Here is a 24,208-nt window from a genome sequence, read left to right as displayed (position 1 = left end):
TGGGATTGTGTCAGATTTGACGTGGCACGGTCAGTTAGGCCGCTTGCACTATGTATTAGCATTAATGGAAATGGGAGAAACTTATGGATAATTTGATAGATTTGATATTTACGAGGTAAAATTGGGAGGATTTGAAGCATGCTTGGGTGAAAATCAAGAATGATGGCTTGGTTTCCATTTTTGTGCACTAAGTAGATGATGGGTTAAGAAACAGCACAATAGGGCTACTTCTGTGGGTGAGCTCATGAATGCAAGTTTGGATCTGGTGAGTTTGAGGTAAGTCTGAGATATCCAAGAGGGGTTCTGACGTAGATAGACAATAGGATATGCAAGTCTGGTGTTCACTGGAGATGAACGGGACGGAGATAATATTTATGTCTTATCACATTTAAGGGGATAATAAAAGCTGGAGTTACGGATGAGATTGTGTTTGGGGAGAATAATGAGATAAGAGAGAGCCAAGTACGTATTTGAGGAACTTGAACTGACCATTGCTGGGAAAGCTGAAGCTAATACTTAATGACCATCAGGGAGGCTATAGAGAATTCCTGTTTCTAGATGGAGGTGAGAATAGGTGGCAAAAGGCATTCTGACCAACCCTGAGAAATGAAGAATCTAAGTTTATCAAAAACTTGAGTAGGAAAATGTCTGAATGGATCCTTTCCTGGGGCTAGAGTCAGCAACACCTCTTTGCCAAGGACATAGTCATCTCTAAGCCCATTCACTGCAGTACTTCTTATATATACTTGACAACATTCTGCAGTAGTTTGAGTGGGATTTGACTTGCTTCTCCTTATTTGGAAAGAGGAAAGGAATTCCAGGTCAATGTCTCAAAGTCAATCATTTGGGGAAAGCGCAAAAAAGAGGAAAGCTTCCCTACATACTTGGCCCAGCAAGTATTTCTAGAAACCTGAGCACACCTGGAGCCCCTCTATACAATATTTTAGATATTTGAGAAATGGAAAGCAGTGGATAGAAAAAGTGCTCTGGAGCAGTTTTCATGTGGTAGAGAAAGTGAAATAAAAATTTTTGAGGGTAGAGCTAGATAGACCTCACACTAATTTGTATTGAAATTAGCACTTTATCAAGTGAGGAACTTGCCCTAGTTGGTATACTTTCTTAAAGAATACCAAGGAGTACCTAGAATCTGACTCCCAAAATGTTCACAAGTGTATTCTAAACATGATGAATCATATGAGAAAAATATTTTATTGTTGAGTTTTCTGACTGGTATAATGCTCCATTTAAGAATACAGCTTGGCCAAAACACATCCAAGGACATAGCATGTAATTGTTATCATTTCCTACGTATTTCTGGGATTTGGCACCACTGTTTCCTCAGCACTGAATTTGGAAATTGAAATGTCTTTGTACACATGCCTCATCGACACTTAAGCCAACACTCCTTCAGTATGTTGAATATTTTCCATTGCTTCATGCCTCACTCCTTGTATTTGTGAATCACTTTCCATTAAATTCCTACTACCACCTCTTTTCCCTTTATAAATAAAACGTGTAATATATACATGATTATACAGACCTATATAAATATATGTAATTTATAGCAATGCAATATATATATATAGTATATACTATATATATATATGGCTAAAACCCTATCAGAATTACACTTAATTTATAGACTAAAACATATGTTTTCTAAGAATATACAGTCTTCAGCTATTTTAGTGTGTGCATTGCCTTTATTAAACAATCTCACTATGGGATTTGGAATTCACATACATTTAAGTAACTGTATTTTAATATAATATTTTTTAAAAGACTAAGACTTTACACCATGTGTGTATTTCTTTCTAATGAATGTTATATTTCTCACTCTTAAATAAAAAAGCAAAACAGTGGAGACAAGAAAGATACCAGGTTCCTTTGTCATGACAGGTTTTCAGGAATCATTAAAGCTAATGTAACCTTATAATCCTAGTTTGCCTGTTACATAAACTAACCTGTACATGGCCATGGAAGACTATTTGTTAAAACTGGGTTCCTCAGAGACATGTGCACACTGAGCATAAACTTCAGCTCCCTTTTTCATCATGTCTGAAATGTCCAATAATTTTGTTCTTCCTTTGTCCTCCCAAGTTTGTGATCAGGCAGAGCTTCTCAAACACCGTCTTCAACAAAAGGCTTGTCAGGCTTTATCTTCCAGATTTAGGTCCAATACTTAATCATGACAAATTCCCAGCTGATGGTCATGCCCGCTCATGTCCCCACAGGGCCTCGCTTAAAACAGCTGGTTTAAAACAGCACGTCAGTATGTTAGACCTCTTCACAGGGTGACTGAGGGCCGGTGTCCACCACCTCGTGAACAGGGAGGGCCCACAAGACCACAGAGGGAAATCGATGCTATGTTGTTCAGAAATCATTACAAATGGAAACCATCCTCTACACAGCATTTATTTCATTTACAGCTAAGCTTTTGCCCTTCGTCCATATTTTTGCTATGTTGTTTTGTTTTGATATTTAAAGCATATGTGTCATTATCAGCAGTTTTTCAAAAATTCTTGTTTTGCTTTCTGGAGTAGCAATGTCAACCACAGCAAAAATCAAAAACGAGCTCCATACAAAAAAAATACAAAGAATTTGGAAAAAGAAAAGAATTTCTACTAAATAGGTATTGTTATTCCTTTGAGAGAGCTTAGGGGTAAGATTTGTTTTCCCCCTCACTGGGATTTCTTATTTTTATTGCTCTTGGTTCATTCTTAATTTTATTCCTTATGGTTATTTTTTTCTGCTTAAGTAAAAAATTTTTTAGATTATTGCTTCTGTGTAGGGTTGAGAAAAAGTAAGATGTTTTTATTCAGCCATTTAATATCTGGTCTTTAAATGATCTCCTGTACTCCTTTATTCATAAACAGAATAGTGAGAATCCCAAGAAAAGTAAAAATAATCTGGTTGATAATTTTACTTTTTCTGTAAGATGAGACTTGCATTCCAGTCTTATTTGTTTTTCAGGATACCAGACATTTTGACTATTTGACCATCTGTTGCATATTTGAAGTAAATGTCAATCCTAAGTTTTTATACTATTCAGAGGTATAAAGAGAGATAAACCTAAAAAGAATGTCTGAGAGGGATTTTTGGAAGGAATGTGCTGAGAAATTATCACTTTTTTCTTGTACTCAGCTCTCTAGATAGTCACATTGGTATTAAAAGCATCATATTGTACAGTGTAGACTGTTTGCTGGCACCCATCATGATGATATGTATTTGTAGATGTGTCTTCTAGGTGTTATAATGTATTTCAGGCATCTTTTCTCATCACAATCCCATGTAACCACTGGCATGCACTGAAGAGATGGCTTTCAGATGACTGGGATGTATTGGTGGCAGACACAAAGCTAAGACTTATATGATCCTAAAGGCTATGAGAAAATTCTGCAGTTTTCTGGCCACAGCCCAGAGGAGACAGATGAATTTTTTCTTCAATATCATGTGGCTGATCTGAGGGTTCAATACCTTCTCTAGTAGAGTTCCACATGTTTTTGGAGGTAGTAGAAAGATTATGCCTCTGGGCACTGTCAAGATATACATGGTGAATCTTGTTTGTTTGTATGCATACGTGTATTTGTATGTGCATCTGTTTATCAGTGTGCATGTGTGTTTATATGCCTGAGTATGTGTGATTGCATATGTGTATTAAGAAGAGGTTGAAGAATTACTTCTAAATTGCCAATTAATTACCACTAATTCTAAATGATGAAATAATGGAATGATTTACTCTGAATACCCATATGAGGAGAATGTGTTTGCATACATGACCTGTGCAAAAACATATGATGGACATCATGTAAAGCGTATGTCTAAAGTAGCTTTTATTGGAGATATCATAGAATTCAAGCATCTGCTGTGTTTATCTTTAAATTTTAATATGCTGATTTATCTTTATGTAAATGTATCAGTATGGTTGTTTTTAAGCTCTGATGTTAAGATAATGGCACTCAAAGTTTCCCAAGAGATAGAAAATATGAAGACCCTATTTATAAGTAAGCACTAGACTTTATGTCTAAGAAAAACTTTCCTGTGGATAGCATTTTAATAGATGCCTTGTTAATTGTCATAATGCTTTGGTAAAAGTTTTCATTAGACTATAAAAATCAGTTGTTCTATGGAGAACAGTACGGAGGTTCCTTAAAAAACTAAACATAGAACTACCATATGACCCAGCAATCCCACTACTGGGCATATACACTGAGAAAACCATAATTCAAAAAAAGTCATATACCACAATGTTCATTGCAGCACTATTTACAAAAGCCAGAAATGGAGGCAAACTAAGTGTCCATCATCAGATAAATGGATAAAGAAGATGTGGCACATATATACAATAGAATATTACTCAGCCATAAAAAGAAACGAAACTGAGTTATTTATAGTGAGGTGGATAGACCTATAGTCTGTAATACAGAGTGAAGTAAGTAAGAAAGAGAAAAACAAATACCATATGTTAACACGTATATATGGACTCTAAAAAAAAAAAAAAAGGTTCTGAAGAACCTACGGGCAGGACAGGAATAAAGACGCAGACGTAGAGAATGGACTTGAGGATACAGGGAGGGGGAAGGGTAAGCTGGGACGAAGTGAGAGAGTGGCATGGATTTATATATACACTACCAAATGCAAAATGGATAGCTAGTGGGAAGCAGCCGCATGGCACAGGGAGATCAGCTCGGTGGTTTGTGACCACCTAGAGGGGTGGGATAGGGAGGGTGGGAGGGAGACTCAAGAGGGAGGAGATATGGGGATATATGCATATGTATAGCTGATTCACTTTGTTATAAAGCAGAAACTAACACATCATTGTAAAACAATTATACTCCAATAAAGATGTTAAAAAACAAATCAGTTGTTCTAAAAGTGTGGTCCACATCAGGATCACTTGGGAATTTATTTGAAACACAGATTCTCAGATCACACCTCAGATCTACTAATTGGGCCCAACAACTTGCAGGTGATTCTATTGTGGGCTAAAGTTTTTGAGAACTTCTGATGTAAGGCATTATATAACATGGCCCTAGTAAAGATATTCATACTGTCACAAATGTTAAGTACCCACCCTACATACAAGGGCAGTAAGGAGAGTAAGACCTACTTTGTTGAAAATAATTAAGGATAAAGTGAATTATAACATTTTTATATACAAATAGTCCAACAGTTAAGCACATTTAAATTATCCACCTCTGCAATCCACTGTAATTCTTTCTGGACACAGACACAATTTATTCACTAACACCAGACTTCCCTGGTGGTCCAAGCTTCCAATGCAGGGGACATGGGTTTTATACCTGGTCAGGGAACTAAGATCCTGCATGCTGCAGGGTGTAGCCAAGAAAAAAAAAAAGTGGATGAGATATTCACTAACACCATCCCTTATCTTATGATAATAACTTGAAAACAATACTCATTTTAAAAAATCCTTCAATATTACTTCCAAACATATCCACATTTTCAGTAAATGTATAGTTTAAGGATTCAGATGAGCTGCTGGGTAAATGCAAGTACAGAAGATGGGTGCCTTTTTTCCTTCACAGTTTCCCATGACTCACTGTGTGTGTGTGTGTATGTTTAAGAAGCCAAAGAATAGATATTCTAGAATGTCACTACTTAATAAATATCTATCTATATTCCACAACTTACCACATTGTGCTTCCTCCATTTTTGGATGAAAAAGACTGACATATATTATAAAGTGGAAACTTCTTCCATTATGATGGCAAGATGTTTTTCTCCTCTCAGTATTTCCAACCACCTAGTCAGGAACAGCATTTGACAATTCATCAATACAGTATTCAATTCAAATTCTAAAAAATGAATTGAGAACGTTTCACTGGGACAATAATAAACTAATGAGAATTGACAGAAAATGCAATTTTTTCTTTTTTTTTGCTAGAAATGATTTTGGTTTACATAAGGAACAGTAATTCACAAGGGTGGACTGTGGCATAAAAGGGAAAATTCCGGAAGTGGGTAGCCTTCCAAAAACATCATAAAATTCAAAGAAAACTAGAGTTCACTGAAAAGAGTCTCTCCCATTTCATGCATTGGTGTCTAAAGATTATCTTTAGATTAATCTAAAGGAATCTTTCAAATGTTCAGTGTTTATGCTTTTTCTATTAAAATGCAAGCATCTCCTGGGACTGCATGCCCACTATCAGCTAACATCATGACAATGTTTGCTAAGTAAGGACTTGTGCTAATGGACCAAAGAAAATGTTCTGAGGAATGTGGGTAGTTGAGTGGACAACAAGGAAAGGATGATAACTGCTATGGAGAAAATGTAGGACACTTAGAAACAAACCATATATTTTATAATTTCTTGGAGAAACTTTCAATGTCATACTACACTAAAAATTTTTGGCCTTTAATGTATGGGATGCTGTACTGGCCCCAAACTGAAAAGAGTGGTTTGTAACATACAGTGGTTGTACAATTTTTCCTTGTTTTTCAAAGTGTAAAACATTCTGAAGGTCATCCCTTCCTCCCAGTATGATTATTTTTTATTTCACAAAAATCAGTTAATTTGGAGGAGAGCGAAGCTGTATGTCAATGAATTGGTTGCAATCTCATCAGGCAATCAGACGTGAGATCAACACAGCTGTTGGAACAGAAACAGCCAGGACGATTCTAGTTAGAGGACTGTCAGGAACACAGAGGCAAAAAGCATTGTTGTCACGTGGGGTGACACCAAAGATTTATTAGTATATTCCTCCAAGAGATATTTAAAATAAGTGCTATGTTTCCGAAGATTACGACACAGTGTAATAGTAATTCTTTCAAAATTGGGTGTATAAAATCTACTTTTGATACTCTGAAGCAACATATACCATATTACATACTCAGACTTTGTGTATAATATATTTATTTGCATACAGAAATATGTATTTCTATTATACATTTTATTACTCTATTTATAGAATATGTATATTAAGCATACAGCATATTCCAGGAAGATACATCAAATATGCACACAGTTCATGCTGTAGCGTGCACCCTTTTAAGAGAAGCATATTTAAGAGGCATGGTATTATATATACATGCTGAACATACATTTTGCACAATTCATCCAGCTTTGGGTGCTTCCCTAATCTATTTGCAACGCCAGTGCTGTGATTGTTGAAAGGGATACTATCAAACTGGGGAAAAGGCAACTACCAGTGAACTAAGTAGGAGAAAATAAAAGTAGATTGCATTTCTAAGTATATGTTGCCATCATTGTGAACTCCCGTCTCTCCCGATGTCAGATGTTTAGGGTCAAAGAAGTGGTGAATGGAAAAAGAGCAGGAGTATGTGGGACCTCCAGCTTTGACATTCAAACCAGAAAGTTTATCTATGTGGCTTATTATACTGATGACTTTGTCCTACCACTTGGGAGCTGACATTAAATTAATGATGAACTGGTAAAAAGGCAATCATTTCTTTTTTCAAGAAATGAACTAGCTTTTTCACATTCTTAAATTCCTCTTCTTAGAAGACCGCTCTGGGATATTTACATTATTGCTATGAGGAAAGAAGAAGTTCTTGACAGGTATTTACCTTTCCAGTGAAGATAAAGGAGATGAATCATAATGTTTCTGAAAGAGGCTGTTAAGGTTTTTGACAGGAAAAATAGCAGCTCCAATAGAAAGTGAACATATCAACTGCAACCATTTTAATAGCCAACTACTTCAACTTCAATTGACTGGACACTGTGGCAATCATAAGTGGACATTAAGATGTTGGAAACAATGTGCTATGTGCATGGTCTGGTGATTTTGGCTATATAGATGTGTCTTGTGTTCCCAGTCTGTGAATTACAAGTACACCAGACTCAATGGATGACAGTGTGTCTGATACATGATTGGTGAACATTAACCTTTTTCAAACAGATGAACAATTTGCATTGATATTCTAAGAGTGAAACAGGATTATTTTCCCACTTATATAAAGCAAGCTCTCGAATCCCTTAAAATAGGTCAGGGTTTCTCAACTTTGGCACTGCTGACATTTTGAGCCAAAAAATTCTTAGTTGTGGGGTCTATCCTGTGCATTGTAAGCCGTTTAGCAGCATCCCTGGCCCCTATATTCACTAGATGCCAATAGCCCGCTCTCAAGTTGTGACAACCAACAATGTCTCCACACATTGTTAAATGTCCCCTGGGAGGAAAAATGGTCCCTAGTTGGGAGCCACTGAAATAGACAAATCCAGCAATAGTTAATGCAAGCCTTTGGATGCAGTCTCCGTATCTTTCTAATCATCTACTATTTTCAGTATTCTTTCCATTTTTTCTGATTCCGGTTTACAAAGCTTCCATGATGTGTCAGTCTATATTCAATTCCTTTCTTTAATTTTTGATTGTTTCTCTTTCAATAAGGTTGTGGTAGATACGGTGAAGATCAAGAATAGAAGGAAGAAAGGAGAGCATGTGATGGCAATGGAGAGTAAGAGGCAGTTGGATTCACGATGAGCTGGACTGCTAGAGAAGGCAAAAAAGGACCCAAATCCTGAATCCTCAATCCTTGAATCCAAAGAGTTCATCCCAACTAAAGTGATACGTTGACTTGAAGAAACAAAATAAAAATATGGATCTTAAATGTAAAAGTTTACATTAAGGTAGAATAAAGATATCTGTATGAACTGATGCTGTATGTTTATAAATAGAAGATTTAGTTGGGGAAGAATGACTGAAGTTGTTGAAACAAGAAGTTATTTTTATAAAGGATAAGTTATATACAAAAATTATTGGCAATTTGCTTCTTACTAATTGTTCTTTTTTGTTGTTATTTGCCTTGTGCTTTTTTTTCAGCTCCCAAAAGTTTTGAGATGCCATCAGTGAGGCAAGTCACACAAAATAACTCTAATTGAAGTGCTAAAGTCTAATACTGACAAATTCATCATGCAACTCACATGGATATTACTGGTCAAGTTATCATAAAGCCCATAAATCTAAAATGTAAAATTTGTAAAGGGTTTTATAAATTTGGTTTCTATCGATTGGGCCGTCTTTAAAAAATCTGATTGGAAGACTATAGCAAATATAGTAAGAAAAAAAAGTTGAGGGGTAAAAATAACTAAGTGTGAGTCAATGTAATTGTATATTTATTTGGGGTACCAATAAAAAGTCTTACATAGACAAGATTTATATAAGGCCGCCGTTGGGTAATCGTTTCTGATATGACTTTTCTATGGTCTAGAATTTTTAAAAATGGTGAGAAGTGGCACAGGTGCAGCCACTTATATTCTTTCAGATTTTGCTGAGCTCACTTGGCCTGTTTAGGTATCCATAACATTTCTGCCATAAAGACTACTACTTCTATTGACAGAATTTTGAAGTTAAAAAATTTTAGGGAGAACTGATGATTTGAGGGGAAAAAAAGGTGGTTTCAGTATATGTTTTTTAATTACTCTATTTTTTTTTCCCTCCATAGGTCATAGGATGGTTGTAAACCTCACTTATCTGTAAGTTGAATATCATCCTTTAGCAAGCATTGAGGAGAAGGTCTTATTCTCTTGGGACTGACCCAAAAGTCACTGGTGCCACGTGAATAAGTTAATCCTATTTAAGATTCCAGATGAATAAAGCAGCATCTTCCTGCTGACAAAGGCCAGGAGTTCATGTTTACAAGTTAGCATGTCATACATAGGTTAGGCAGATCAGGTTGAAACAGGATGCCCTTTCAACCTTCTATTTTCTTATCTCAAAATTCACCCGCCCTCAGTAAACTTTCTCCAACAAGAATGACCATTGTTCAATTTGATGAAACCTCAATTTAAAAAATGACTTTGCTTTCTCAAGCATGTTTATATATTATGTAGGCTATTCTATTAAAATAAGAGGCTAGTTTAGTAGAAAACCAGATTGGTGAAAATATTTCACATGAAGAAACATAAGTGAACTAAATCCTCATAGGGTTTTATACCCCCAAAGAATGCAAAAGACACAGTGGGCAGGGGTGAAATACCCTTTTTCATGGCTGTCTCCGTATTTAGTGAAAGTCCTGCAGATTTTGCCCTTACACAATGTAAAACAGGGAAGTATAAAAACCAATGCCATATGAGAAAAATAATGATGCAATGTAATTAAGTTTTTTGTTTGTTTTTGTTTGTTTGCTCTCTTTTGATGGTGGGAAAGGGAAAGGCAAAAAAAAGATAAGCATTTATTATGTTGCAATTCTCCACATAAAAGCAAAACAAGAGAATAATATATGTTAAACACTCCGGAGGCCATTTCTACATCCTTTTTTGATCTTCTTTGTTCACTTCGCCATTGTGTAATGGCTTTCTTTATGTTTAACTCTCCAGGTTAGTTTGTAGCTGTGGCATTTCATCCTCATATGGACACTTGGGAACAAAAAAATGAAAAAAAGGGGTGAGGTTATTATTCTTTTTGTGCAGAGATAAAATTATAGATTCAGAAGCCCTTCTTCAAGAGAGTATGAGAAAGCATAGATCATTTCTTAAATCCACAGTTCCAACATGTCTCCTTAATGGTCTCCTTGCTCCTAAACTGACAGGGTTTATAAGGTGCAAGTTTCAAACTGGAGCATAGGCACCATAAGAGTGTCACTGTTGGGCTCCTTAATTGCACATTCCATGATAAGACTATAAAGTGCAATGGCAGAGATCTGAAAACTAGGAGCTCTTTTATTCTGTTTCTTTTCGCCAAGCTCCCCTTGACTACCTTCTTTCTTTACAAAGATGTTTTACCTTGTGGCGCCTATGTTCTTATAATGACACATGAGAAGGTGTTTAAAGGTCTTCTTGAAGGTGGCATTACAAAGTGCATAGCAGGCAGGGTTGATAGTGCTGTTGATGTAACAGAGCCAATAACCAATTGTCCACACTGTGTTGGGGATGCAGGGTGCACAGAAGGTGTTAATGAGCACCATGACATTGTATGGGGCCCAAGTGATGATGAAAGCCAACAGAATGGCCAAGATCGTCCTGGTCACTTTCTTTTCCCGGGAAGGAGGAGGCTTCTTTTTTGCAGGCTGCTTGGTCATCTTTACAATCTTGCGAGCAACAATGTTCTGTTTTTCATTTCCATTCTGACCTGAAGAACCAACTACCTCCACGGTGGTATTAGTTGGGGTACATGAGTCACCTTTTTGGGTCTTGGTGACAATTTTGATGCATGTTTGCTTTGAGTTCTCATCTTTGGAGTGGCCCAGGGAAGTGGAAACTGTGTTTTCATCCTGGGTTATTTCATCATCTCTCATATTAGAGGCGACAGCACTGACTGAGGTGGAATCATTGGAGCTTTCCTTTTCCTCCCCCTGGACACAGTTTTCAGTCACAGCATCTCTGGGAGCTTTGCCGTTCTGGATTTTGTTGTGCTCCAGCACATCATCACTGCCAGGCATGTTGTTGTTGTTTGGCTTCACTATCCTTCCTTGTACCAGACTTGGAGAAACTGGATCTTGGTTGGCCACAGGCTCCTTTTTGTCCTTCTTTATCCTGCTCTTACTGGCTCGGGATATGTGCCAGTATAACACAGTCATGATGATCACAGGCAAATAGAAAGCTGCAATGGCAGTGCCAAAGGTGACAGCAGCATTGGAAAAAAACTGAATGTAGCATTCCCCATCCTCCACAGTTCTCACCCCTACAATGAACTGCCAGAAGAGAATGGCCGGAGCCCAGAGGATAAAGGAGAGAACCCAGGCAGCTGCAATCATCATACCTGCCATTTTTGTGGTCCGCCTGACGGGATAGGTGAGCGGTTTTGTGACGCAGAAGTACCTGTCAAAGCTGATGATAAGCAGATTCATTACTGAGGCATTGCTGACCACGTAGTCCAGGGCTAGCCAAAGGTCACACACCACAGGTCCCAAAGGCCAGTAGCCAATCACAGTGTAAAGGGTGTACAAGTTCATGGAGAAAACACCAATGATGAGGTCAGCACAGGCCAAGCTGAACAAAAAGTAATTGTTGACGGTCTGGAGGTGGCGGTTGACTTTAATGGAGACCATGACCAGGATGTTCCCAATAATGGTCACCAAACTGAGGGACCCAGCCACAAGGACAATAAAAACCACTTCAAATGTCTTATAAGGACTGGTCAGAGCCAGGCCATTGTTAGAGGAGTTTGTTGAGTTATTCATTTTGTGTTCTCTAATCAGTAGCCAAGTAGCCAAATACACATTTAAACCTGCAGGGAAATAGAAGAAAATTAACAAATACGTAATATAAACATTGCTTTAAAATATATCAGATGTCTCTCTTTTGAACTACAATTTTTACTCCAAAATCTTCCTTCTTTCTCCTATAAGTTTATTGTGACTACCTGCCTCAATTCCCCCTATGAAAAGCAAAGACTTTAAATGAAGGATTCAAAAGATCCTTTCAGGCTGGCAATGTATTTGAAGTCTGATGACATTTTGAATATGTTCATATCTAGAACTGAATATCTATCTATCTATCTATCTGTCATCAGTCAATTTAACTGAGCATAATATTGATGAATTGAACTAAATAAGCCAAAATTACACAAAAAACTTTCCAAAGCATCAGGAGGTTTCTGGTATAGACATAAAAATTAATAAACCAATAGGAGGACTAAATTATGGGGGAAGCATAAAACATATAACATTGTGTGTGACTTTTTCCACCAGGTTTCTCTAAGTGTTTTTCATAATAATACTGATAATGATAATAATAAAGATAATAATGATACTCCTTTTAGCCAATACATTCCCCCCAGTGAGTATTATTTTTTTCTGATCTCCATTTTACACTTGTAGTTAGTGTCACATAGCATATTCTATGTAGTTAGCAATATTCCACATCCTGCAAAAGAAATTATTTATCAAATGTATATTGATATGATTATATGAATTTTCTAATTTTTTTTTTCAAATCACTACCAAGTCTATTATCTTATTGTTCTTCCAGACAAATCTTTGGTACAGTCAGGCTAGAAATTATATTTGTTCAGCAGAACAGGGAACTGAAGCCCAGAAAGATTAACTAATTTATATAAGGTCACATATCAAGTCAATGATAGAGATAAGACTATGAACCTTAGTTTGTTCAATCATTCACTCATTCACTTTGTCCTCACATATCTATTAAGTAACTCATGATTAAGCATTATGATATACTCTGGGTATTCCCTGATAATTAAGACAAGGTCCTTGCCTGTGAGAGGCATACGCTGTGGTGGCAGGGATGGGTTGGTAAAGGAGCAATTATTAAACTGGAGTGCACTTCCTGCTGCCCAGCCCTGCTGTGTCTAAGTAAACACATGTTCAACGTTTTCAGATAATATCATCGAAGTCTGGAGACAACTGAGCAATCTTTCATAAGGGACACTGGAAAGAAAGTTGAGTTTTATCAAATGAGCTATGACATATTTCTGGGGACACAACCTCTGAAGGAAGTGGCCCAAGTTGACAAAATCAATGAGTTGTGTGTATCAGAAAGTAAGCATTGTTGAGAAGTTATTTGTTGGCATTTTGAAATTGAGAAATCTCTATTTATTCAGGTCCCCATAATTACAAAGAAATACAGATGGGGCAGTGGTTTTCCCTTGAAATTCATGTAGAAAATTATTTCATAGTACAAATAGCATTTAAACGAAATGGATTATTCTTCTTGGAAAGCAAGTTATCTTCAAGTATATTTTTAAAAAACAATAACTTAGGAGGAATTTGGCCTTAATAAACAAGACCCCAAACTCAGAAGCCATAAGAAAAATATATGTAAGCACTATATAATTATTTGAAATTTTTGCATAAAAAAAGTAAAAATAAAAATTGGGAAACAATATTTGTAAAAGCACATGATAAAAAGTTACCTAATGTCCTTAATATAAAAAAGTTTTGAAATGAAATAAGGAAAGATGAGAATACTAACAATCTAAAACATTGATACACTCGCTAGACGAAAGACAAATTAAATGTTAAATTTTAATCATATGAAAAGATATTCAACATCACAATTAAAAAATGCAAATATGTTGTCATTAGTTGGGATATAGGAGGTGGTTTAGTTATTCCATGACCTACTATCCTGACCCTAACTCATCATTCTAAGCACCCTAAAAGGCAAAGACACCCAAATCCAAGTCACCCACAGACAACTGTAATATAGAGTGAGAAAAGAAAATGCAGACACAAACAGTGGAAACCATTTCTTCATCCACAGTTGTTAAAATTATTGGACATTATTGGTTGGAGTTATTGGGGTAATTTCCTTGCAGGGAACCGTATCTATATCTCTAAAAATGTAAATACATTTATAAAAATTTAACATTGAAGAAACACTTGTCTCAGGAATACTACATATAGGAATTTATATTTCAGCTATAGTTAGAAAAATGTGCAAGAGGTCTACTCAAAGACGTCCATTCAGAAATATTATAGCAAAAAAAAAACCATGTAGAAACATTAAAACAATTCATTGACAGAGGCCTCATCATAAATTTCTTAAGGAAAACATAAGGAATTTGAATTTAATCTCTAAGTCATGGAGGAACTTTGAAGAGTTTAATTAGGAAAGTAGTTTGGATGGAATGGAATTTACCATATTTTGTTTCAAAATTCTCCATATTCTGTTTTACCCATCTCTGTGAATCCTATTACCATCAAGTTAAAATTCTTAGCCATCTCCTGGCTTCCTGCCTCTCCCACACTTCCTGCAACCATGACCTGTCAACTCTACCTTTTAAGTATCTTCTGAAGTTATACCTTGTTCCCATTTTCACTCCCATTTCCTTATGTTAGGCCCTACTTACTTGTATCATTGACAGAATTAGACCCTTGATAAAATTTATAATCTTGCCCCCTTGCATCTTTCCAGAAGTATCTCAGAACTTCCCTAAATATCCCACATTAAAGGCAATTACATGCAGTTATCCAAACACAACATTGTATGTTACAACTTCATGCCATTTTCCATCCTCGTCTCGTATCTTCAAAGAACCTCCCCCGCATCCCCTCATCCTTACATCCTCACATTTCTCACCTGTCTGCCTCCTATTCAGCCTTCAGGCATCATCAACTCTATGAAACCCTTTTGATAGCTTTTAGCCTAGCTGTTTTTTCCACAGCATGCCTCATATCATTTTATTCTGTTCTGTTGCTCTTATTCTCCTGTTTGTCTAGAGTTATCTGAATATCAAGTGGAAAGCTGAGTAAATTATACTCCTCAGACTATACCCAACATCCTCATCAGTCTCTGCACGGTCCTCTTATTTTTATTTAATCAATGTTTTCCTTCTTTTCATTGTTATTTCTCACATCCCATTACCCCGTCTCTCCTTTAGAACTTGTTCAAGTTGCTTGTACTATTTCTTTGGCTAGATATGCAACTCTGGAAAATATACATTTTTGCCCTTATGAGCTTAATTTACTAAATGATACTGTGTCTTAGATGTTGTTCTGTTTCTTTTTCATTCCATATTATGTTTTTATATTGCTCCAGCTATTTCAAATGTATTGCTTCTACTGATAATTCCATAGTGAGTAAATCATAGCATCTTTTCTGATACATTTCTCTAGTGATGGGCATGCAGTTTGCCTCAAACTGCTTGAAATGGTGCTGAAATTAAAATTTTCCTATTGTGTCATGGACTTGAGTTACAAATTTCCCTATCATATAATCCTAAGATAGGGACCAAGGCACTGGACAAAGGCATGGGTATAAGCCTTCTTCTGACTACAGTCATATTATTCTCTTGGATAGCTGCAGAGGATCCTACTCTGACCAGGTAAGTCCTGTTTCTTAATAACCTTTAAACAATTGTTATTATGCAACTTCGTAATACTTGCCAATCCCAGAGAGACAACATGCAGCTTTTTGTCTTAATTTCTATTTCTCTGATTACTAGAGAGGCTGAGCACTTTGTTTCCTACAGTTAGTAGCCTTTCAGGTTTCAGTTTTCGTAGATCCCCTGTTTAGACCTTTGACCCAAAGGACACTGATTGATACACTGTCTACGTATTTTTCTTTGTCAGTAACAAAACTGTGAATTTTGACTTCTGAGTCTTTGTAGCTCTACCATCCAGCTCACTGCCTCGAATATAACTGGTGCTCAAAAATGTTTGTTGAATCAATACAGGATCAACAATTAATAATATTAATTCAACCCCTATTTACCTAATCAGTGGAATTGTTTCAATACCACTGCTTTTGGTCATTACTTATACAATTGTTTATTCATGTAATTTATTTGAACAAAATAATTTCACTAATCCAATCATTATTCTAATGATTCCTTATTAGCTAATATAACAGTAAGTTCAGAATTCTGACTTGCTTATAAGCTTGCTTTTGTCTATTCATTAGATAAGTTCATGGATATTTTTAGAATTGAGTTATATGTATGTTTCAAAATGTTCATTTTAATACTTTGATTGAAAAGTACCAAATATTAATTTTCCCAGTATCCTTTTTGACACTTTAATTTATTCTTCACACTCATTTTAATAAAACATAGAGCAATATTTATTTTATTTAAAAAATATTTTTGGTGACTTCCTCTGGAGAATTTTATATATATATATAAAACATTTAAGTTAAAAAATAAACTAGCTTGATCTCTTATTTTATGGAAATAAGAAACTGTAAGAATGAGTAAGGGATTTGGTTCTTGCCATAACTTCTGCTAAAAACAATAACTATTATTATTCTAAAACTTTACAATAACATAAAGCTTCATGATTCTCATGCTTATGAGCATGCTTTAATTTTCAATTAAAAAATAATTGAGGGGCTTCCCTGGTGGCACAGTGGTTGAGAGTCCGCCTGCCGATGCAGGGGACAGGGGTTTGTGCCCCGGTCCGGGAGGATCCCACATGCCGCGGAGCGGCTGGGCCTGTGAGCCATGGCCACTGAGCCTAAGTGTCAGGAGCCTGTGCTCCGCAATGGGAGAGGCCACAACAGTGAGAGGCCCGCGTACCACACAAAAAAAAAAATAATAATAATAATAATTGAAAGAAAAAATAATCTTAGGACTCTAAACATGTTATCTCACTTCATATTAACAACTCTATAAAATATACAGAACAGGTCTTATCATCCCCTTTATCTTAAGAAGGAAGCTCAGCCTATACAAAGAGATTAAGTGAATTGTCTTGGTTTCAAGGCCAGTGAGTAAATGTCTGCAACTCAAATCAATGTCTTTACCCTTTGGTTAGATACTCTCTCTGTTTCTCCCCTCACTTGAGAATTATCCTTTACCCAACAGAGTCTGCTAGCTAAGACAGATTCCATTTCGGGGTCCTGGAATGCTTATTCAAGTAAAACAGTAAATTTATACAGTGTTAATATACTTAGTTGCTATCGTACCCTCTAAAATTTTAGAGTTATAATATTTACTTGTTTATACTAATGCTATACGTAAAAATGGAAAACATTCACTTAGAAGCAAGCACAAGTATTTGAAGAATGGCATTCCTTTCTCCTCACGTGATACACAAGCCTATGTAAGGACTGTTCCTCTTCTATTAAAGAAAACAGCTTTCTTTCATAAAGCTCTAGGCACCTCTGCTGTTTACAGTTCTGTAAAAGTTTTCACCTCTGATGTGGCAACATAGGATTTTATTAAAGCAATAATTGTTATATCATTGATGAAATAACATAATCACAACAAAGTAAACAATGAAGATGACCTTTAAAGGACTCAATATCTTAATATGGCAAACGTATAATAATCCATTTGTTATTTTACTGTTAGTCTATGACTAAGTCCTGAAAATACTACAGAAACTTGAGAGAAAAAAAATTGTGTCCTTAGCTTCTTCACTACTTGAGTCCCTGTATGTAGCAGTGAGGAATGTAGCGGTTTAATATTCTGGCAAAGCTGTGGGTGCTAATCTCTGCTCTTAATTATTAGCTATGTTTTTTTCTTCTCAAATGAGAATAATAGCAGCCCTATTTTTCATCTAGAGTTGTAGTAAGATCAAGTGAGATAATGTCTCTGAACCCTGATCTATAAATGTTAAGCATTAAATAAATACTATCAATATTTACTATTGTTAAATGAGTATAAATTAATCACCTTTCTTAATAGTATAGAAAATTGTGTGTGTGTGTATGAAATAGATTAAGAGTGAGGAAATGTGGGGTGTAGTGGTACTGGTAATACTAAGCTATCATTATCAATGATATTAAGTTATTAATAATATTAAATAATCAATGATAATAATAATATTGATAATAACACAATAAATGTTGAGCATGATTACTCTTCACAGCAACTCCTGAGGTGATTATTATTATTATACACCTTTTTATAAATATTGAACTAAAGATCAAATAATTAAGAATCAAATTGAGATTCAAACCCAAATTACTTGGCTCCAGACTCAGTATTTATATTCATTGTTTGTCTGAGGAACAGTTTTACCTAGCAGCCAGTGTGAGCCCCCCAAATTTATCATAATTTATTTATGACTAATCCAAGTTCAAGTTGGGTCTTTGGATTAGACAACAGAGGATATCATGTCCAGGCCAATACTGTGACTTTGGACAGGAGATGTTCACAATGAGACAAAGAGTTAGTAAGTGAGGTTCTGCACATGAAAATATGTGACATTTAAGATTAAAACATTTTTCTAAAAGCAATCATCATAAAAACATAAACAGGTAAATTGATATATAACTTCTCACAAAATTTTCATGTCAACTACACAGAAGTGCTAACATTGACAGTAACTGATCTTTTGGAACTGTTACAGAGAAAATGCTAACTTAAATGATTTTTTAAAAATTTCATGGGGGACTTCCCTGGCGGTCCAGTGGTTAAGACTTGGTACTCCCAATGCAGGTGGCACAGGTTCAATCCCTGGTAGGGGAACTAAGATCCCGCATGCCGTTCGGCACAGCCCAAAAAAAAAAAAAAAAAAAAAAATTCTAATGTATATTTGAATACACAGCGAAAATCTGATAAAATAAATGGGGTTTTCTCCACACTCTGCCCAAGTCAGGCAAGATGCCTGATACATAATGATCATTTTCACAGGTACATCCACAACATAATAAGCTAATAATAAATTTATTAATACACGTGTAACCTAAATGCTAGAATTTTCTGCATATTATTTTATTTAATTCTCACAATACTCTGAAAACAATAATCATCTTTTCCAGCTTTACAGATGACTGTGATCAGAGAGCTGGCAAATACTAGGGCTATGGTCCAAATTTAGGTATCCGACTCCTATGGTCACATTCTTTCTACTATGTCATACCAGGAAACAAAAGCTGATTTATTAAAAAAGCTTTCTAGGGTTTCCCTGGTGGCACAGTGGTTAAGAATCCGCCTGCCAATGCAGGGGACACGGGTTCGAGCCCTGGTCCGGAAAGATCCCACATGTCACGGAGCAACAAAGCCTGTGTGCTACAACTACTGAGCCTGTGCTCTAGAGCCCGCGAGCCACAACTACTGAAGCCCGCGTTCCTAGAGCCCGTGCTCCACAACGAGAAGCCACCGCAACGAGAAGCCCGTGCACCGCAATGAAGGGTAGGCCTTGCTCGCCACAACTAGAGAAAGCCCGTGCACAGCAACGAAGACCCAATGCAGCCAAAAATAAATAAACAAACAAATAAATAAATAAAATTTAAAAAAAAAAGCTTTCTAGAAGAATTTTAAAATATCAGGAAAAAAGGAGCCCATGATTGACAACAAGTGGACTCCAGGGAAAGAAGATATGTGGGTGCATAGAAAAATTTCAGAACAAGAAGTCAAGAGGAATTCACATAAACCTGAATTTATGAATGTTTATATTTAAAGTTTGTTTTAAAAATGTAATCTTAATCTATATGCTTTCTATAGATTTCTAACTTCTGCTGCTATTTAAATACATTACTAAAAATGGCACAGTTTTCTGGGTTTTGTTTGTCCCTCTCTTTCAGAAACTGGTCTCTAAGAAGCAGCCTAATCATTGAGCAAACACTAGGGATAAAGTCATCAGCCTCGCCAGTGTTGCCTGAAATTCCCTCAACTGATAGAGTAATAAGGCCCATTTTAGCTTTTTAAATTGCATATATAAGGGCTAAACACCACAGTCTGTCCTGAGATAATTAAAAGTTGACTTCAACAATATTATGCTTAGATATCTAGCTTTCAGTATAAAATAACAACTATTATAAAAAATAGGAAAAAATATAAGGATGATAGAATAAAACATCAGACTGTCATTAGAAACAAGACCATACTAGGAACAAGGAGCTAGTAGATAGTCTAGGAGACTTACCCATATTTCTTCTCTGCCTTAAGAATGAAATGGTAATTTTACACCATGTTATCATCAATTAGAAAGCAAACGAAGCTTATTTATTTTTAATTTTGTAGTATATATTTCTAAATTAATATACTATATTGTATAATAATCTGATAACTGTGTAATTTCCCTGACATGGAAGAGTGACCATTGAGGTATACAGTCTATACTCTATTTTAGATCTTCTACACATTCAATCAGTCCCACTAATTTTTGAAATCTTTGATATGGGAATTTAATAGGCTTGAGATTATTCCTACAGCAATGATCAATCACTTCTGCCATCAATGGTGTTGGAGAGAAAAATAAAGAAAAGCAAAGAGATTTGGGGAGAGACTTTTTAAGGAAGTCTTGGGAAGCAAAGTCCCTTTTCTCTAAAGAGAGGTTTCAATGTACAGAGTTTTGATACTGATGTAGTAAATGATATAATTTGCTTATATTGTGATGACCCTTACAAATCTTGAATGTCTTTCAATTTTACTTAAAGGAAAAGAAGAGTTCTGTCCCGGGGCCCAGGAGACAGTGCAGCTCTGATAGCTGATTATATTGACATTCCACACTCTGGTACTTTTTCAGCATCAGACAGAAATGGAGTAAATTTCCACTTTTTTTTTTCTTTAATCAGGTTTTCTTTCAAGTGACACATTAGGAGTCAATACGCATATTGAGAGCTTTTTCGATCTCCTGAAAAATGAGCTCCTGAATCTCACTACATGAGCAGCTATGCTGGGGGTGGTGGCCGCAGAGAGCAGTGGCAGCCCTGCTAGGAAACCAGAGCTTTCTCTGTTTCTTTCTTCATTCTAAAACAGCTTATTGAATTTCTATTATGAACAGATCTTCATTTGCCTTCAAGGGCTGTGGAGGATCAAAGTGAAGGAGTAACGAGTGACCAAACAAAAAATAGAACACATTCTCACCCACAAAGAGTTTATAATCTAGGGGACACACAAACTGCTAATGAAATATCCAGCTACCTAAAACAACTCTGGATGAATACAATGACAAGTGCCAGGGCTAAGAAAGGCTGGTCAGATTGGGGTGAAAAAAATATAGAAGGCTTCCTGGAAACCTTTCCTATTATTTCTATCTCCCTTCTCTTTCTCTTTTTTCCTTCCCTTCACCATTTGCTTTGTGTGACATTTTTCTTTACTCTGTTCTCAAGATTGTGCATTATATATTTTTCAGGAAAATGCAATGTACTTTGGTGGATATCCACCCCAGTGCATTGGGCCTGACCACCTGCAGGTTCAGAAACACAAAACAAAACTTAGCCGTTGACTCACCTACACTGACCTTTTAATTATATCTGAAAAGATGTGTTGAAAGTACTCTGAAAGCAATGTGTAGAGTTTTTCTCATTTAGAAAACTGCAGCCCAGTATTGCAGACTTTACCGGGTATGCATTACGTAAAATATTTGAAAAAAGAAAGCCTCACTTATAACATCACATTTATTAAGCCTTACGTTTTGTGCACTTCGCTGGATATAAGTTGCACTTTCATGAAAAAGAAAAAAATTTAAAAGCAAACGGTAAATAAGCGTGAAAGTAGCTGAAACAACAATTTGATCTGCACATTAGTACAAATACAAGAGAATTCATGAATTTTTTCCAGCGTGAAAACCTTAAAGAATTTCCAAGCCCTTATTACAATGTAAATATGTTTGCAGTTTTGGCTGTCAAAAATAATACTATTCTTCGTGATGCTGGGACAAACTTCCACTCCATGTTCGCCAAGCTATCTCCTGCCTTCTTCAAAACGCATCCTAAACAGCACTTACTCTAGAGAAATGTCATGACTAAGAGGGAAAGAGACCTAACAATGATTTAACTAGTACCCTTGTCCTTGTCTCTACGTCTGTGGCTCCTTTTAGTTATTTTTTTTAACACAACCTACCTCCTGCCAAAAGGGAAAAGTGGTCTGGACAGTTATAAACAAAGCATGATCTGGAACAAATCATTCTTTTGACTTTTTAAAATGAAATTCTACCTGAATAAGCACTGCAGCAGCACCCTTTCTTTTCTGTACCAGGAATTTGACTGAACTCCAATATTGATAATCAACATCATCTAGTAAATGGGGATGACAAAATAGTGCATTCTAGACCAGACAGCAGCAAAAGTGGAGAAAGCCCTCTGTCTAAAGGTTGTTATGTCCTCACAAGGAAGAGGAGTGAAAGGAAAATGGGAGCAACCCTCGAAGAGCTACTGAAAGTTGTATATGATTAGGCAGCTGTATTTGAATTGATGCCTGTGTCTTTCTTAACATCTTGAGAAGTTGGAAATTTGTATAGTCGGCTTTCTGTATCCTGTTTTGTTTTTTCCTAAAATAGGCAGGCTGCTGGTTTAATAACTCAAAATTAGTTAATTCATTGCTTGAATTAAACATGTGAATCAAATTTGCAGAGGGATTGAGGCTTGTTATGACGCTGATAGAAAATTCTAGATTGAAAACTGCTGTTCTAGAGAAGCTGAGGAATTCCAAACAATGCATCCCTTTACAGATTCTTTTCAGTGGTGCACATGCCTTCTGTTGAAAGCTGAGACTGAGCACAAGCACAAGGCAACATGGAACTTTGGATAGTAGCTCAAGGACAGCTTTTTTTTTTTTTTTTTGTGGTACGTGGGCCTCTCACTGCTGTGGCCTCTCCCATTGTGGAGCACACGCTCCGGACGCGCAGGCTCAGTGGCCATGGCGCACGGGCCCAGCCGCTCCGTGGCATGTGGCATCCTCCCGGACCGGGGCACGAACCTGTATCCCCTGCATCGGCAGGCGGACTCTCAACCACTGAGCCACCAGGGAAGCCCTCAAGGACAGCTTTGAAGAGAGGAATGAAAATTAGTTTAGGCTCAGAGAGAAGTTTAAAAGTAAGTTAATAGTTTCCTTTGAAGAACAGACTGGAATTTTTAAGAATAAATGGGATCAGAAGTTGTGTAAAGATTAGGAGGTACAGGAAGAAGTGAAATTTCTTCTGACCATAAAGAAAATACAAATTTAGATAAGACATTTGTAACAGGTTAGTAGAGAAAAGGACACTTAGTTCTACTTAGGAATCTAGTATTTATTTTAAGCATGTCTCTGCTTAAGTTTGCCTTGCGTATGGAAAGAAAAAAAGTTAATCAATGTATGTGCTGCTCTTTTCATAAAAATCCACATATGAAAGGTAAAGGTAAGTGGATTGTGTTTTATAGGCATAATTTTCTTGCTTATAACCTCTGAAAAAAAATGCACCCATGTGTGTAAGTTTAACAGACATCATCATTCCTCTGGTAGTAAAGCCTAGAATAGGCATAGAGTCCAAAGGAACAGAAGACTCCATAAGGTTGAATCTTGGGTCTTTTAACTTTTCAATGACAGAAATGACACAGGCTTCTTATACTTATGATTCATACCAGATTCAATGAAGCTATAAAAATAAAGTAGTAACGAAGTGTAAAGAGTAATGGGCAGCAACTATTTTTATTGTTTCCAATTGAAATACAAAATGATTGTTTCCTCAGAGTCTGATTGCAGCCTATTTCTAGAACGGAGCAAAATGACCACAGTGTTATCCCACTAAAGTGTGAAAAATGAGAGCATGGAGAAGATTAAAGTCTTTACTAAATGATCTAATGGCAATTGAGATGAGGCAACATAAAAAGCTACATCAACTCAGCAAAGATTTTTGTATCCAAAGCTCTAATTTAGTGTTAAAATAAAGCAAGTTGGTCAGAGAGAATGAAGAACTTCATGTGGTAAATCAGGACAGTCACCTCTCCTACCTGCTTGAACTAAAGCCACTTCCTTGGTGATAACCACAGGCGAAATCATGATGTAATTTACGATATGTGATACATGTGTCACATAGGTCATCACACGCTGCCCCAACCCCCCCTTCCCCCAATCCCATCCCCTTTCTTCTCCCAACACCACAAGTTCAAGCCCAACTAAATATTTAAATACCTCAACTCCTCCTCACTTTCAGACTCTCCAAACACTTTGAAAAA

At 36.3% G+C, this 24,208-nt stretch overlaps 1 protein-coding gene across 1 annotated transcript in view; it reads right to left on the bottom strand.

The window, feature by feature from the left end:
• Positions 1–9,944: 9,944 nt before the first annotated feature.
• The window catches only part of CHRM2 (cholinergic receptor muscarinic 2), a 153,782-nt gene continuing 139,518 nt past the window's right edge, over positions 9,945–24,208 (bottom strand). The window contains exon 2 of the mRNA XM_029233885.1: positions 9,945–12,146. Within this exon, the coding sequence (XP_029089718.1) occupies positions 10,699–12,099 (1,401 nt within the window). The 5' untranslated portion in view covers positions 12,100–12,146 and the 3' untranslated portion in view covers positions 9,945–10,698. The remainder of the gene's footprint in view (positions 12,147–24,208) is intronic.

This window comes from Monodon monoceros, unplaced genomic scaffold (genome assembly GCF_005190385.1).
Source record: "Monodon monoceros isolate NGI ecotype Baffin Bay Population unplaced genomic scaffold, NGI_Narwhal_1 Super_Scaffold_2, whole genome shotgun sequence".
NCBI lineage: Eukaryota > Metazoa > Chordata > Mammalia > Artiodactyla > Monodontidae > Monodon > Monodon monoceros.
This window is presented reverse-complemented; position numbering and strand designations above follow the sequence as displayed.